This window comes from Polypterus senegalus, chromosome 4, assembly GCF_016835505.1.
Source record: "Polypterus senegalus isolate Bchr_013 chromosome 4, ASM1683550v1, whole genome shotgun sequence".
Lineage (NCBI taxonomy): Eukaryota > Metazoa > Chordata > Cladistia > Polypteriformes > Polypteridae > Polypterus > Polypterus senegalus.
Window position 1 is genome coordinate 207,985,034 of NC_053157.1, and position 14,459 is coordinate 207,999,492.

General features: G+C 35.2%; 1 protein-coding gene across 2 annotated transcripts in view; it reads left to right on the forward strand.

Annotated features, from left to right (window-relative positions):
- The window catches only part of LOC120527937 (sideroflexin-5-like), a 201,295-nt gene that overhangs the window by 109,025 nt on the left and 77,811 nt on the right, over window positions 1-14,459 (forward strand). For both annotated transcript variants that reach the window (XM_039751909.1, XM_039751910.1), the window contains exon 11: window positions 11,593-11,708. In XM_039751909.1, coding sequence (XP_039607843.1) covers window positions 11,593-11,708 — 116 coding nt within the window. The remainder of the gene's footprint in view (window positions 1-11,592; window positions 11,709-14,459) is intronic.

The window sequence follows — 14,459 nt, forward strand, 5'->3', positions numbered from 1 at the left end:
ATGTACGATGGTGTGTGTTCATAGTCCGCATCTTTTGGGTCTTCAGAGGAAGAGCGTGAGCATCGAATAAAGTACTTGTGGTTAGCTGAATAAGGTTGGTGAGTAAGCAGTGTTTCTGAGTGCGTCTTTCCTTCATCTTTAAGCACATTACACTTTGGTTTCTAATTAAGCAATTGGGTTGAAACAAAAACCTGCAGCCACTATGGGCATCCAAGACAAACTTTGCAGACATTGATATTGATGAATGCTTTTACATTCTTTTAGAGAGCTTTAGGCTGTCAGACTATTTTAATATGCTTGCATTGATAATGTATTTATACCAGGGTTCATAAATACAATATAATAGGCTTAGTTGAGGATTGGCATGAAGAATGGCAGCAGTAAGAACTGATGAGGAGGAATGTGGGACTTTTTTCCCCACCATCAAACTATTCCAGTCTTGATTTTTCTTGCTTACGTATGAGTTTATTAGAATTGGTTTGGCTCAGTTTAACTGCAGTGGAGACCAAATAAGAATTAAACTAAAACTAGGTGCCACTTCAAGGCAGCATAACTATGACTGTGCTGCAAAAAAAACCAAGAATTGCTGAGACATTGAAAAAAAAAACAACAATCACAGCATACTGTCTTGCCTTATATGCAGACATTTATTGAGGCCAACACCAGATATAACCCATTTACCTACAACATAAAAAAAAATCCAGCTTCCTATATCCTGTGCTTAAGAAAAACTCCTGTGTTGCTACAACCAAGTGATTACATAGCAGAAACCTCTTTCACCTGCTCAAGTACTGTCTTGCAGTGGCAGCTAAAAGATGTTTTTTTTCATATCTTCTTGCTTTCATTTCTCCTGTTGGCAAGTAAACAGAACTGCATGACTTGATAACACATGAAGGTCATTTAGATCCTTGCATTCTTGGCTGTGGGCATTTCACAGACTGCTGTCTCCTCCCACCCATTTTTAATTATGCTTAAGTGTATATTTCCTTAGATAAGAAAGTATATATTTCCAGCTTCATAATCCTTAAACAAATGAAAAAAAACAAACCTCATCGAAAGAAGTGAAAAAACTGTCACCAGCTCTGATGTTAAAAGTCTTTTAAGTGAACAAATTTAATCAATTTACTACTGCTGTCCTGACAGCATGTTAACTTATTTATTCTTTTCATTCAACAGAAATGGATGATAGTATATTTTTTGGTTCTTCTCAATTATTTTTTTTTTTTAATTCAGACTAGAAAACCAAGCACCATGAAATTTAGGATGCCTTGTATTTCATGTAAGGTAATAAAAGCAATTATAAAATATTAAATCCAGTGTTACACACTCAGTGACAGTCATCTTGGTTTTAGAGGGGTTATTTTACTCAGAAACTGAAATTTTAATGTGGTAGAGCTTGTCTCGCATGTAAAAATAATGGGGAAATTACAAAAGACAAGGCTTAAAATCAATAAAACTCAAACTTCATCTGTCAGTTACTGTACAGTTCCCTACAATCATTAATTTCTTTTCTAGCTTTTACACAAATGGTGCTCCATAATGGTGTGAGCTTCATTTGTAAGACTGTGGAATGTAAGTGTCATTTACAGATTTTAATTACAAAATGAGTCTGTAATATGTTCAATTAAGATTTTTTTGTTTTGGATAATCATCCATATTGAGTTCATAGCTTGACTGAAAGATTTAAATGTTACAGTAACATAACAATACTAATGAAAAAATATTATTTAAATTTTAATTATTCATAGAGTGCTCATATTTTCAAGTGATGGATTGCATGGGGAGCTTCTGATACTTATATTTTATTCATGATGATTTTAGTGACATTACTTGCTAGGAACATGGCTTAGTGAAGTATGTTTTTGGTACATTGGTCCTAAATCTGTATTTGCTGGGTTATTTTTTAGAGTATCTTAGTTTGTGCAAAAAAAAAAAAGTAGTTAAAGTTCTCTTCATTGGATCACAGGGGGTCTCAAGTCTTTATTAGAGTTATCTTTTTTTTTTTTTTTAGTCAAGTTACATCAACTGGAGGGTGGCATGGTGGCACAGCTGTAGCACTGCTGCCTTACAGTTAGGGCTTGTGTCCCGGGTCCTCCCATCATGGAGTTTGCATGTTCTCCCCGTGTCTTTGTGGGTTTTCTTCAGGTTTTCCAGTTTCCTCCCGCAGTCCAAAGATTGACAATTCTAAACTGACCCTATTGTGTGTGTGTGTGTGTGTGTGTTTGCCCTGCGATGAATTAGTGCCCTGTCCAGGGTTTGTTCCTGCCTTGTGCCCTATGCTAGTTGGGACAGGCACAATGTTCTGACAATGTTATGGATTAATCGGGTTGGAAAATGACTGACTGACTGACATCTCTTTTTGATACACCAAATCGAATAAAAAATAACATTTAAGAAAGGACATTAATTAGCAAACAAGGTAAAATACGCAATAGTCTTATTGAAAATTGAACGAAATTAACATATATAAATCAAATATACTGTACTGATATGGAAAGTGGATTTGTTAAGAAACATAAACATACATATATATTTAAGATATGCAATTAATGTTTAGAGCAGTTAAAACAGAGAGAAGCAGGGGTTTGCTAGCATGATACATTATAATTATTTAAGCATTGTTATGATGTTCAACCCTGCATCCATTTTCTAACCACTTATCCCATTAAGATATTATATGTGTAGAATATTCCACCACATTTGTGGAGCTTACATATGGCAATATCTAAATATTAGGTTATTTCAAACAAGAGGTAAGTCACATTTTAGTGAGGATATTCGAGTGAGATCAGTAATCTCCATATAAGAGGAATCAGACTTTGGGAGTGTGTTGTCGACCGTACAACCCAAATAGTAAATACGGAGCACAACTTTTTGTTTAGATATGGGAGTTAGTGTCTAGGGTTTGTTTAGTTACCAGTTTATAAAACTATAGAAATCGAATAAATGGTGGAGCATGATAACAGACATTGATAGATATGATTATTATATTTTTAAATACTATGTTGAAGTACCAACAAGAGAAGAACACTCTATTAACCTGATGTTATGAAATAATCAAAGCAAAATTCAGTATGAACAGGTTATTAAAGTGTGCAGAACCATTTATTATGACATAATGTGTTTTATTGCATTTTGGCAAAGGTTATAACTATTAAAGTTTATTTAAAAATATGCAGACTTTAAATTTATCCAGCAGAGCTTTGAACAAATTAACCTGGATAATTGAGGATACTGTGGGTGAATTTAAAAGAGTACTACATACAGTGCAAGAGAATTTATATTAAGAACTACAAATAGATCCAATACAAAATTGATCTTCACAGTTGATGAATAAGGAAATTAACAAAAAACATATAGCTTTTTAACATCTTTTGAAAAATCACAGCAGTTTAAAGGGAAAATGTGTATATGCTTAATTTTGTATTTTTCTTAAACTCTTACTTGTAAATTATTCAGTTAACATGTCAGTAGGTTTAGGGTATGTTCAGATCATTCTGGACTATGTGGAGATTATAGAGAGTTGATGTGAAACAAATATTACTGAGAGTAAAAGTGAATAACCTGTCAGTGGTGAAAAGGACAGTTTTTCTCAGTTGTCTCTTTCAAGGGTATTTAGTAATGTGTTTTTTTCATGTTGAGTTTTGCATAAGATGGTTATCTAAATCTTTCTAATATCTCATTGACTCATTACACTGGGTGAACTTGATCGTTTTGCTTATTCATCTAAAATAAATGGAGAAGAGGATTCTGTGATCTTGTTAGGCCCATTTTTGTTTTCTAACTGACATATCTACATGTGTCTTTACCTTGCTGATGGAGCCATTCAACCATAAGAAAAATCCATACAATCATTAAGAAACACTTGATCAAATAAAATTACTTTTCAGACTATGAATGACTTCTATTCAAAAACTGTTTTGTATGAACTTGTGCCAGGTGAGTATGACCAAAAGTTTGTTTGTTTGCAGCCACAAACAAACTTAAGTAAGTGTGCAGGAGTCTCAGTTGCGTTTCTGGACACACATATGTTGAATAATTTGTAGGCTACAAGTACTCAGTGTTACTGTGTCAGAGAGATGATGTTCATCATTTGTCATAATGGCCATCGATTTTGTCTTCATTCTCCCCTCCATCCCATAACTGGGCCTTCCTTCTTAATCAGCTTGTTGATTCGGTTGGGCCTCTCTTAAAGTGATGTTACTGGCACACACAGCACACTGGCCAACACAGACTTGCTGATTATGTGAAGGATGTGACTACCCACATCAAAGAGGTGTGCAGTGTTCCTAAGAAAAAAAGAGTCTGTTCTGCCCTTTCTTATATAGTATATAGTTTCTCTCTGTTACTAGACTAGTCCAACTTATCACTTACTTGTTGTAGTGTTCCACCTTCGCATCCATTCCCTGTAGTGATCAGACATAGAGATTCTTTGGTGTGCCAAAAGTCAATAACCTGTTTCATGGTTTTGTTGATGCTGAGTTGTAGACAATTCTCTGCTCCAAGAAACAAAATTATTCATTGGAATTATGTACTTTGTCACTGCTTCTTCTTTATCCTTCATTCATCTAGGATTATAGGAGAATTTCTGCAAATACATATTAAATGAGCTTTACCAGTGGTTTCTGAGGCAACTTTTTACTTGCAGAATACTTTAACAGCACAAGATGCTTTTGCTATACAGTTTGTGCCCAGTATTTTTTAATTATTCAATTTTCATTCCCAGCCAGAGATTTGCTAAGGTGGATTCTTGTTTACAGTGTGCTGCTTCCAGAATTCCAAAAATCGTACTTGGAGCATACAGGTAAAATTCCGATACAATAAATATCTTTACAACGAAATTTTCATTACAACGAAGTATTTTTATGGTCCTGACAATTTCCCCATATGACACGAGTCTATAGAAATCTTGTTACAACGAGGTACATTCAGCAGATACTTTCATTACAACAATGTGCCCAAAAGACCCTGAAATGCCTGAATGAATCATTCCCAGAGCAGTTAGTTCTGTGGTCGCAGCTCAGTTGTGCACAATGATCCCCTAGCAGAAACATTGTAAAATAAAAATTAAAAAAAAATCTTTCTTCGAACTTTGCTCGTACTGTTTTTTTCTGTTTTTATTTTCTGTGTTTTTCAGTGATACCTTTTGCTTATTGCTCGTCAACATTTGAAAAACATCCATTGGAATTTAACCTCTTATAGAAACGAAAGACACGAAAAAACAATAACAGTTCATATTAGAAAAAATAACCTTACATTTTTGCAGCTCTCGATTGTGGCAAAAAGAATAAAGATGTTGCCAGTGAATTCGGAATTTCGCCATCAACGCTGTTAACATTCTGGAAAGACCAAGCAAAAAAAAAAGAAGAAAAATCTCGGGTTGCAAATATATGCAAACTGCTGCATTTGAAGACGTCGAAAAAAACGTTTTTATGTGGTTCAGAGATGCTCGTTCAAGAAACATTCCTATTAATGCGGCACTCATTGAAGAAAATGTGAGGTTTATAAACTCTTTTGGGACCTCCCCCAACTGAACAACACGCCAAAGAGAGTCCCGAAGTGCGATCACTATGTCTGTGGATGACTGTTTTTATGTTGCGGGGGCAACAGCAGGCTCACAATTATGCTGCATCTTTCTCCCAAAGCAAACTCGATGGGGATGCAAGGAACATTGTAAATGCAGGGAACAGGATTACTTGGCCACTAACCTGGCCACGGCCCTGCCTGAAGGCTGTGTCTGTGTATAGCAGAGTGGCAGATCCCACTACAATAAATAACCATGCTGTTCCTGTTTCAAGCTGAATAAAGTTGGTTTTGATAAAGTACTGAGACTCGGCATTGTGTTTTGGGGTGTAAGACAGGGACTTATAGCGCAACCCCGCTCTTTTAAGATTTGCTTCTGTGATGCCTCACTGCATAGCTGTGAGCCTGCTGTTGCCCTGCTTTAGCAACGGACAATCAATCTTACACAGACGTGGCAATCACGCTTTGGGGCACACTTCAGCGTGATGTTCCCGTTGGGTGGGGGAGATCCCAAAAGAGTTCAGAAACCTCACAATATGAAGAAGAAGAAGAAAAGGATGATTCGGTTTCTGATTGATAACTGTGCTGCCCACAACATGCTTCCGCATTTAGATAATGTTTGTGTTGAATTCCTCCCACCCAATTGCACAGCAGTGCTTCAACCATTGGATCTGGGCATCATTCGCACCATGAAAGTGTACTATCACAAGGAAATGCTGAGAAAAATTTTCATCAGCATAGCTTGTAGACAGGAGAAGATTAAAATTAACGTTAAAGAAGCTATTGAAATGTTTGCAAACGCCTGGACGCAAGTTAAAAAAAGCACTATAGCAGCAAATACAGAATCTCACTACAATGAAATTTTCATTACAACAAAATATTTTTTAGGTTCCTGGAAGTTCGTTGTAACGGAATTTTACCTGTATATTGAAAATAGTGATGGGACATAACATTTATGGGTTTTTACTACAAGGAAATAAATTATTAAATGTAATTGATGCAGAGAGTCTTGGTCAATAATCAAACAATAAAGTGTTATTTAGCATTTGAACAGAAAATGTAAGGTTAGAAGTAGTAGTTGCTTTAGTACTGTCACTAGTTCTTGCTTGCATATCCAATTATCATACAACCTTGACAACCTTAAGGAAGTATTTAGATGAGATAATGGAACAGAATAGCTATAAGTTAAACAAACAAGCTTGATGGACTTATTACACATAAAATTAGTACACTATTACTTTGTCTTTTTAATGCAACCACAGCTGGATTGCTGTTTGTTACAGTGTACTGTTGCTACCACGTGGTGACCTGAACTTTATGTACGTGATGCCATTGTGCCACCATTGTTTGTTATGGCAACGAACTACTAACTGTGTTGAACTTTCTGAGTACTGTAAAAAAAAAAAAAAACTCACATGCTAATTAAAGAAAACATTTTTTGGCTAGAACCTCTCTTGTCTCATGGTTCTAAACTATTTTTTTCCAGCTTTTTTCTTCCAGGCAGTACCTGAAAATGTCTAGCCTTGAGACATTTCAGGTTAATTCCGAATTAAATTAAAGAAAAATCATATTTTGTAGCATTCTAAATTCTTCCTTTAAATATATGAGGATTATGGGATTGGCTTTGAAAATTCAGAAAGCCCCTAAAAAGCCTTGAATTGCTAATGAGGATTGCAATAAGTTAACCTCAGAGGAGAGAAGTAGACTTCAGGGGTCATTACTTTGGGGGAAATCAGGGCCCATATTTAGTCTAAGCTGATCAGAGATATGACAGTACTGTGCATACCTACCTGGGGTTTGTGGAACTGATCTGCATAGTTTCTACTTAGCTTGAAATTCACTCTTGGTGCAAATAAACAATCAATTTGAAATCTCAGCCTTAGCTGATTCAGAATGGGCTGAAAACTTTGATAGCTCTGGCTTAGACCATTTATTTGGTTGGTAAAAAATCCACTCAAATATAAAATGAGACTTTTAGGAAGGGTTTCATGAAATATATTTCTCATATTGTCACCAATATATTGCCCTATATGTAGAATAATTTTTTTCATTTTGCTTTTGAATTCTTCACAATATGCATCCCTGGATTCCTAATTTTGCATGTTTTTTATTACTTCACAAAAGAGTCAGTTGTGACACTTTTGTTTATTAAATATTTTTGTAAAATTGATTCACGTTATTGCAGTTAATCCAAGCAGTGTCTTCCTCAAAACATGACAGCAAACTATCTTCAACCATCACATATGTATTATTTAAAAAAGGCAATGATCAGTCCAACTTTCTGTCAGTAGAGATTAATACAATAAATTGTCTTAATTGAATAAATTAATTTTTATTATTGCATAATGTTGTTGTCAATATTTTTGTCATGTGCTTGATGTAAATTCAAATACTATTTGAATGCATTTTACCTGAGAATATTTTAAGCGTGGGTCTGATAAGGTTTATGATGTTTGCCTTCACCCCAGTGGATCCCCTCTCTAAAGCCAGTCTTTGAGCATATATTAAAATGATGGTGTATTTCAGCCTGGAGCTTTAATTTACCCATTAGCCTTGAGGTTAATGCTTTATTTATTATAGTTGAATCACAAGAGCTTTGTGGAGGTTTATAACTTCGAAGGACAGAAAAATGTATGAATTAAATTAAAAACAGACACATGGCTGTTCTTCCTGGAAGATCTTCCCCAAGCTCTGTTAGACTGGATTGGAAACACCTGTAAACTTCCATCTTCAAGTCACTCCACAGACATTGCATGGAGCAGTAGCTCTCAAACTTGGTCCTGAGGACCCAAATGCTCTTTTTTTCTTTTCTGTTTTTCTGCTTTCAGAAAAGTACAGCAGTATGAGTTTTACATTTTTAAGCCATTTAGAAATGGTTATGTTGTTGCTATAGCTTCGAATGCTTAACTGTCTTTACTTGCTTTCTATTATTTTGCTCTTTTTCTGTGTAGTTTGCTTTCTTCATTGTTTCCTAATAATGACAATTAAAAACAAGTCTAGCAGAGCTGTAACTACCACAGTGTCAGACTCACTAAGTCGTAAATAATTGATTAAATATCCAGAATACCTGGAAAAGCAAAACGAATAACAGGATAAAAATATTCAAAGAAAACTACTTTACCTGCTTTTAACTGGTTAGCACATTTCATTAAAAAGTTAACAAACAGTTTTGCAATTTCCACATTGACCCCCAAACACAGAAACTGGGAAGTAACAGCTCTTTTATGCTCAGAGTCCAAATAAAGACGGAAATTGGTTGGAACAGAAACCTATAGCCACAGTGGGTCCCCTTAAGTTTGGGAACCACTGATATGGAATTTGATGCTAGGCTATGGCTGGGCCATAGGGACTTATCCTGAAACCACTCTGGCGTTGTCTTAGCAAGGGGTCTGAATACTCTCTGAATCCATTGTATATCCATACATTTAATTTACATCTCTACGAATATCACATGTAAATGTTGAATGGCCATCTCCAAAACCATCTGCTTATACTGTTTAACACTTATAGAAACACCGCTTGTTGTATAGGAAAAAGGATTCGATGTAACATGGAAGATTTTGTAGATGCACTTTGGTTAAGAATGCTGAGGAGGTACATTTTTAAGATCCTAAAGAAGAGCATTATCCCTTTTTGCAATAAAAAATAAGACTTTGACAACAATTTAGCATTTGCGTAGAATGTTTATATTCTTCATGTGTATGTGGACATTTCTTCCTTGGTACTCTTGATTTAGTCCCGAAGAGGTATGTATTAAATGTTGTCTTTAGTGATTCCAATGCAATTGAGTATTCTGTACAATTTACAGCTCCCTGTCCAGAGTACGGTCCTGTCTTGCCTAGTGCTGTAAGGGTAGCCTTTGACTTGTGCCAGCCTAAACGGAATTGTTTGGATTTAATAACGGACGATCATTTATTTTACAGTATTAATCAGTGAAGTAAAAAATGCAATGATTTATAATAGAATTTACTGTTAACATATTTAGAGGTAACTTTAAACTTAAACTTTAAAAAAGTTTGAGAAGTAGATCCACGAATCCAGTTTATTCAGTGTGCTTCCCTGCATTTTCCTGGTCCAAGTCGCTAATTGGCAGAGTTTATCTCACCATCGGGAGAAGTGGAATTTGAGAAAGCTCCATTAAAATACAATACATGCTGATTCACTCATTACTTCAGAAAATTTTACATTGGTTAGTTCATCAAGTGGAAGAGATAACGTATGAAGTCAGGTAAAGTTTGTAAAAAGTCTGGGACAAGCTAATTCAATTTTAAATATTCAGTATATCTAGGAGGCCAGAAGGATGTTGTTGACACTTCTTATTTTTGTGTTGTTCTAAGAAGGGATCAGTATTTGGAGAAGTAGAATCTTTCATGTCCCAGTGCTTAAAAAAGAAATGTTTAGAAACAAATGGCTTTTTATAGAGTAGTGTTAACATACTGTCTGACTAGAGCTATGCTTATTTTCTGTATTACATTCAGAATTTCCATAACCATCGTGTAGGCCAAAAAATTCACAAAATGGATAAATGGGTGGTTATTTTCAGAGGAAGAGGAAGGACATTTTTCTTGGAAATCCCACAACTGAAATATTTCCAAAATAAACTGGAGGATTTAATCCTTTTTGAGAATGCAGAACATGTTAATCTTTGGAAAATTATTCACTCTTTTGAACTGTTGCTGATTTTTTTTCTTTAAGCTGTTCGAGTTGATCTCTGATGTTAATAACCATTTTAATTGGCAATTATAGTGGAAACAAAGACATGAAAATGAAATGTGAGGAACAGCTTCACAGTACAAGTGATCTAGTCAAACTAGGTGTTTTGAAAGGGTCATTATAGTGCAAGTCCTCCACATGAGTGTCTTACAAATGATGGGCCACAGGAAGGTGAAATTGAGTGTGTAGCTTAAATGAGTCCTGCGGACGTAAGAACCACAGTCAGTATTAGTCGTTAATTGTTGTCATCAGGGGGGTGTGATGTTGCGGTCAATGTGCATGACCACGTCATCCAGCAGGAGGCCAGTTTAACCAATATGATGTGCGCTGTTTTGTTCATATTCTCCGAGATACAAAGGAAATTAAAATGTGTATCAGAGACTGTGAACTCTGCTTCTTACCAGGGACTGTCACCATTATAGCACCTGGATCTTTTCTGTTTTATGAGGTAATGACAGATCTTTAGAATGAAATCATGCTATCAACAAAATGGCGCAGGGATTCGATATAATTTCCAGCTTTTTAATCATTCATCTAAAAGACACATCTTCCTGAATCCTATTTATACAAAGTTTAGAAAGAGAAATTGCTAAGTCCATGCATCAGGCTTGCAGAGTGCACAAGAACACACGTATCAATGGATGAGATCTTAGTATTGTCTATTTTTTTTTCTCAAACAGTCTGATTAGTAAGTAAAGGCTGTAGAAAATCTAAATTATTCACAAATCACATTTAATTTCTTGAGCAATTTCTGTCCAATTTTATGCCATTTATCATAGATTTAACTACTGTTCATATAACACTTCACTAAATTATCTGTCTTTTATTGATTAAATATTTGCAACTATGAATGGAGCAGCTGTAATAAATACAAGTTAAACAACTGTAAAGAAAAACTGGGTCGAAATGACATGCTAGAGTTCAATCAGTAAAATCTCAGAAAGTGGAACAGAAATGTACATAAATAGAAGGACTGGTTAACTATATTTTAATTATCATCATTTTTATATGTTTTATTGGAATGATCTTAATACCAATGACAATACCAGAGTTGCTTCTTTTGTATCCTGTCACACTTTGCCCAACCCATGTTTTGAAAGTGACAGATTGAAGTAGCTTAAATAGAAAGGCTACATGGGCATTTTGAATGAAATTAGGTGGTCTTACTTCATTATCTGAAATGGAGCTCAGGTCTGCTATTTGCTTCTTTATTAAAATCAGAATGTTTGTTCATTTCTGTATTCAATACTTTGCCTCCAATTTGAATCTACCTCCACCTCCAGTTCTTCTGACCAGTAATATCATTTGTATTATTTTTGCTGCACCCAATCCATATGCTTTACTTTTTCTTCACAGCTAGCGCCAATATCTGCAATGTGGTTCTGATGCGGCACAGCGAATTGGCAGAGGGAATTGATGTTTTGGATGCCAATGGAAATGCTGTGGGGTCCTCAAAGATTGCTGCCAAACGTGTAGGTGTAAGGTATTTAAATATTTGCATTCTGAGCAACCATTATGTTTTGGTGTAGTAGGAAGATTATAACCTGGTTCAATTCCAGGCTGTAGTGCCATTTACACGAAGCAGACATGTTTTACTTGAATGCATTTGGGTGTCTGATAGTTTCCACAAAATACGTGTGATTTTAAATTGGCTTCACGAGAGTGAATGTGAATTCATACACAAGCAATCCTCACAACAGACAAACAGAACATCCTGGGGTCATTTCTGCCATTTAGTCATTGTTTCTGAAATAGGTGTCAACTGTCTAAATTTAAGCAGGTTAAGACATATTCCAGTGTTTATTCTACACTTAGAATGTTGCATTCACCTGCTCATGAATGTATCTTTGTCCTGCTTTTCCAAGTCTTAATTTGGTAAATAATTTCTGTTGTTTTTTTTTGAGTATAGTAACTATTCAAGTTTTTTTTATATAACACCCTTTTCAATAGACAGTATCAAAGTGCAGAAGAAATTGTTAAATTCAGACTACAGACTTAATTAAAAACTTTTTTTTGAAGGAAAAAGTAGCTTGTGTTTTACAGGTTGTCCACGTGTATTATTTTGATTAACCTGTTAGGAGAAAATGGTATATAGTATGTAGGTGACGGGGTATCTAGCAGTGTCCTAGGAATTCTAATATGTCTATGGTATGGATCTTAGATCCATCATTGGTAGTGCTACTTCTGTCATCTGTTGTGTCTCAAAAAATGAGGAGTTAGCAAGTTACTTAGTTAAAACCATAATCAAAAAGGTACTGAATTAGTAATTGTCATTCCTTTGACAACTTGTAAAACACTTTTTTATGAAAATGTGCTATTGAAATAAATGTTGTTGTTGTTGTCTTAGTTGTAACAGCCCCAGTCATACTTAACATTAAATCAAACAGTAATAATAAATAACAGTAATAATTTGTTGTGTTAAAATAATGACTGTTTCATCTTGACTGAAATGCAGGAAACAGTGAAGTATCTTTTACGTTGGTTAGTGGATTGTTCCAAATATACTCTATACCTGCAGTGTGTTTATGTACATTCTGTTTTAGTTTGTAAATTATAATAAGGTATCCTATGAATGCAGTGAGCGCTCTTGTGTTATAATCATTAAGATTATAAGATTAAGGGGAAGAAAACTTTCACTTCTTTATAAGTCATAAATATATCAGCTGTTAATGTATGTGAAAACCAATGAGAAATTTGAAATAACTGTAGAATAAAAATAGAAGAATCCTGAGAGAAATACACTACAATATTGTGTGGGATAAATATTAGTAACAACACTGTGTCTTATATTCAGGCATGAATTATACTTATAAGCATATTCAAATACCGTAATGATTGAGAAACACTGCTTTTGAAAAGTTCCTGATTGTCTATTATAATTTTTAAAATAGTGTAATACCATAGTGTTTTCAATCACGTCAAAAGCTGCATTTAAAAAATACTCCACTCAAAATGGGTATTGTTTTATCTTTTATTCATTTCTGTCTGTTATGTTATGTTTTCATAGGGAATGGAGATTACTATAAAACAGGCTTCTGTCGGGGCCAATACTGAAAAACAGTTCACATTATTAAAACATCTCAAAGTTACTTATATGACATGTTCCACATCTTAGCTATACAGTTGTATGATCACAATGTCCAAACTACATTTAGTGTTTGCTGAATTAGTGTTAAATAAATATTTATGTAATCAGAGCACATTCAGACAGGTTATCATGGGGAGAAGCAGGCCTTTAATTCAAACACTTGATTCCATTTGAACATGCCTCGCAACATCAGATTTGGAATGATCTCTAATAACTTTTACTGAGGATTCCTAATCTGTGTAATATTTAATTCATCAATCAGTTGTCAGAGTATTAATGATCTCTTTGTCTAGCAGTATGTTGTTTTTTTCTTAATTAATATTATATCCATGAGTTTGAAAAGCATATGACAGTTGAAAATTTGCTAGTAAGAGGAAACATCTGCATATTGCCCCCACTGCACAGTGAGAATGATGCTAAGAGAGCCAAAGATCACAGTTTCACAACTGCAAAGATTAGTTGAATCTTGGGGATTCACTGTGTCAAAGTCAACTGTGAGAAAACGTCTCCATGACCTGAAACTTAATGGATGAGTGGCATGAAAGAAGCTTCTACTGAGTCCAAGGCACAAATCCCAGCATCTATGCTTTGCCAAGTAACATTAGACATGCAACTGGAATCGTGTTGTGGGTAGATGAGACTAAAATTGAGCTATTTGGCAATACACACCATTGGCATGTTTGGTGAAAAAAATGGAACTTCATACAAAGCAGGGCACCTCATACCCACGTTAAAATATGGTGGTATATCTTTGAGGTTTTGGGGCTGTTTTGCTGCCAGTGGTCCACGGGCTGCTGCCAAGGTCAGTGGCATAATGAATTCCTTTAAATATGAGAACATTTTAGATGAAAATCTGGTTGCCTCTGCATCAAGGCTGAAACTGGGCCTTGGTCGGGTCTTCCAACAAGAGAATGATCTGAAGCATCCATCAAAATCAATGAAGAATTTGTTGCAGACGCAGAGAACCAAAGTTATGCAAGGTTATCTCAGTCTGCAGATTAGAACACAATTGAAAATCTGTGGACTCAAAAGAAGAGAGCAGTTCACAGGAGAAAACCCAAAATCTCCATGAGTTAGAAATGTTCTGCATGGAAGAGTAGTACACGATCCCACAACATGTGTTCTCCAGCCTCCT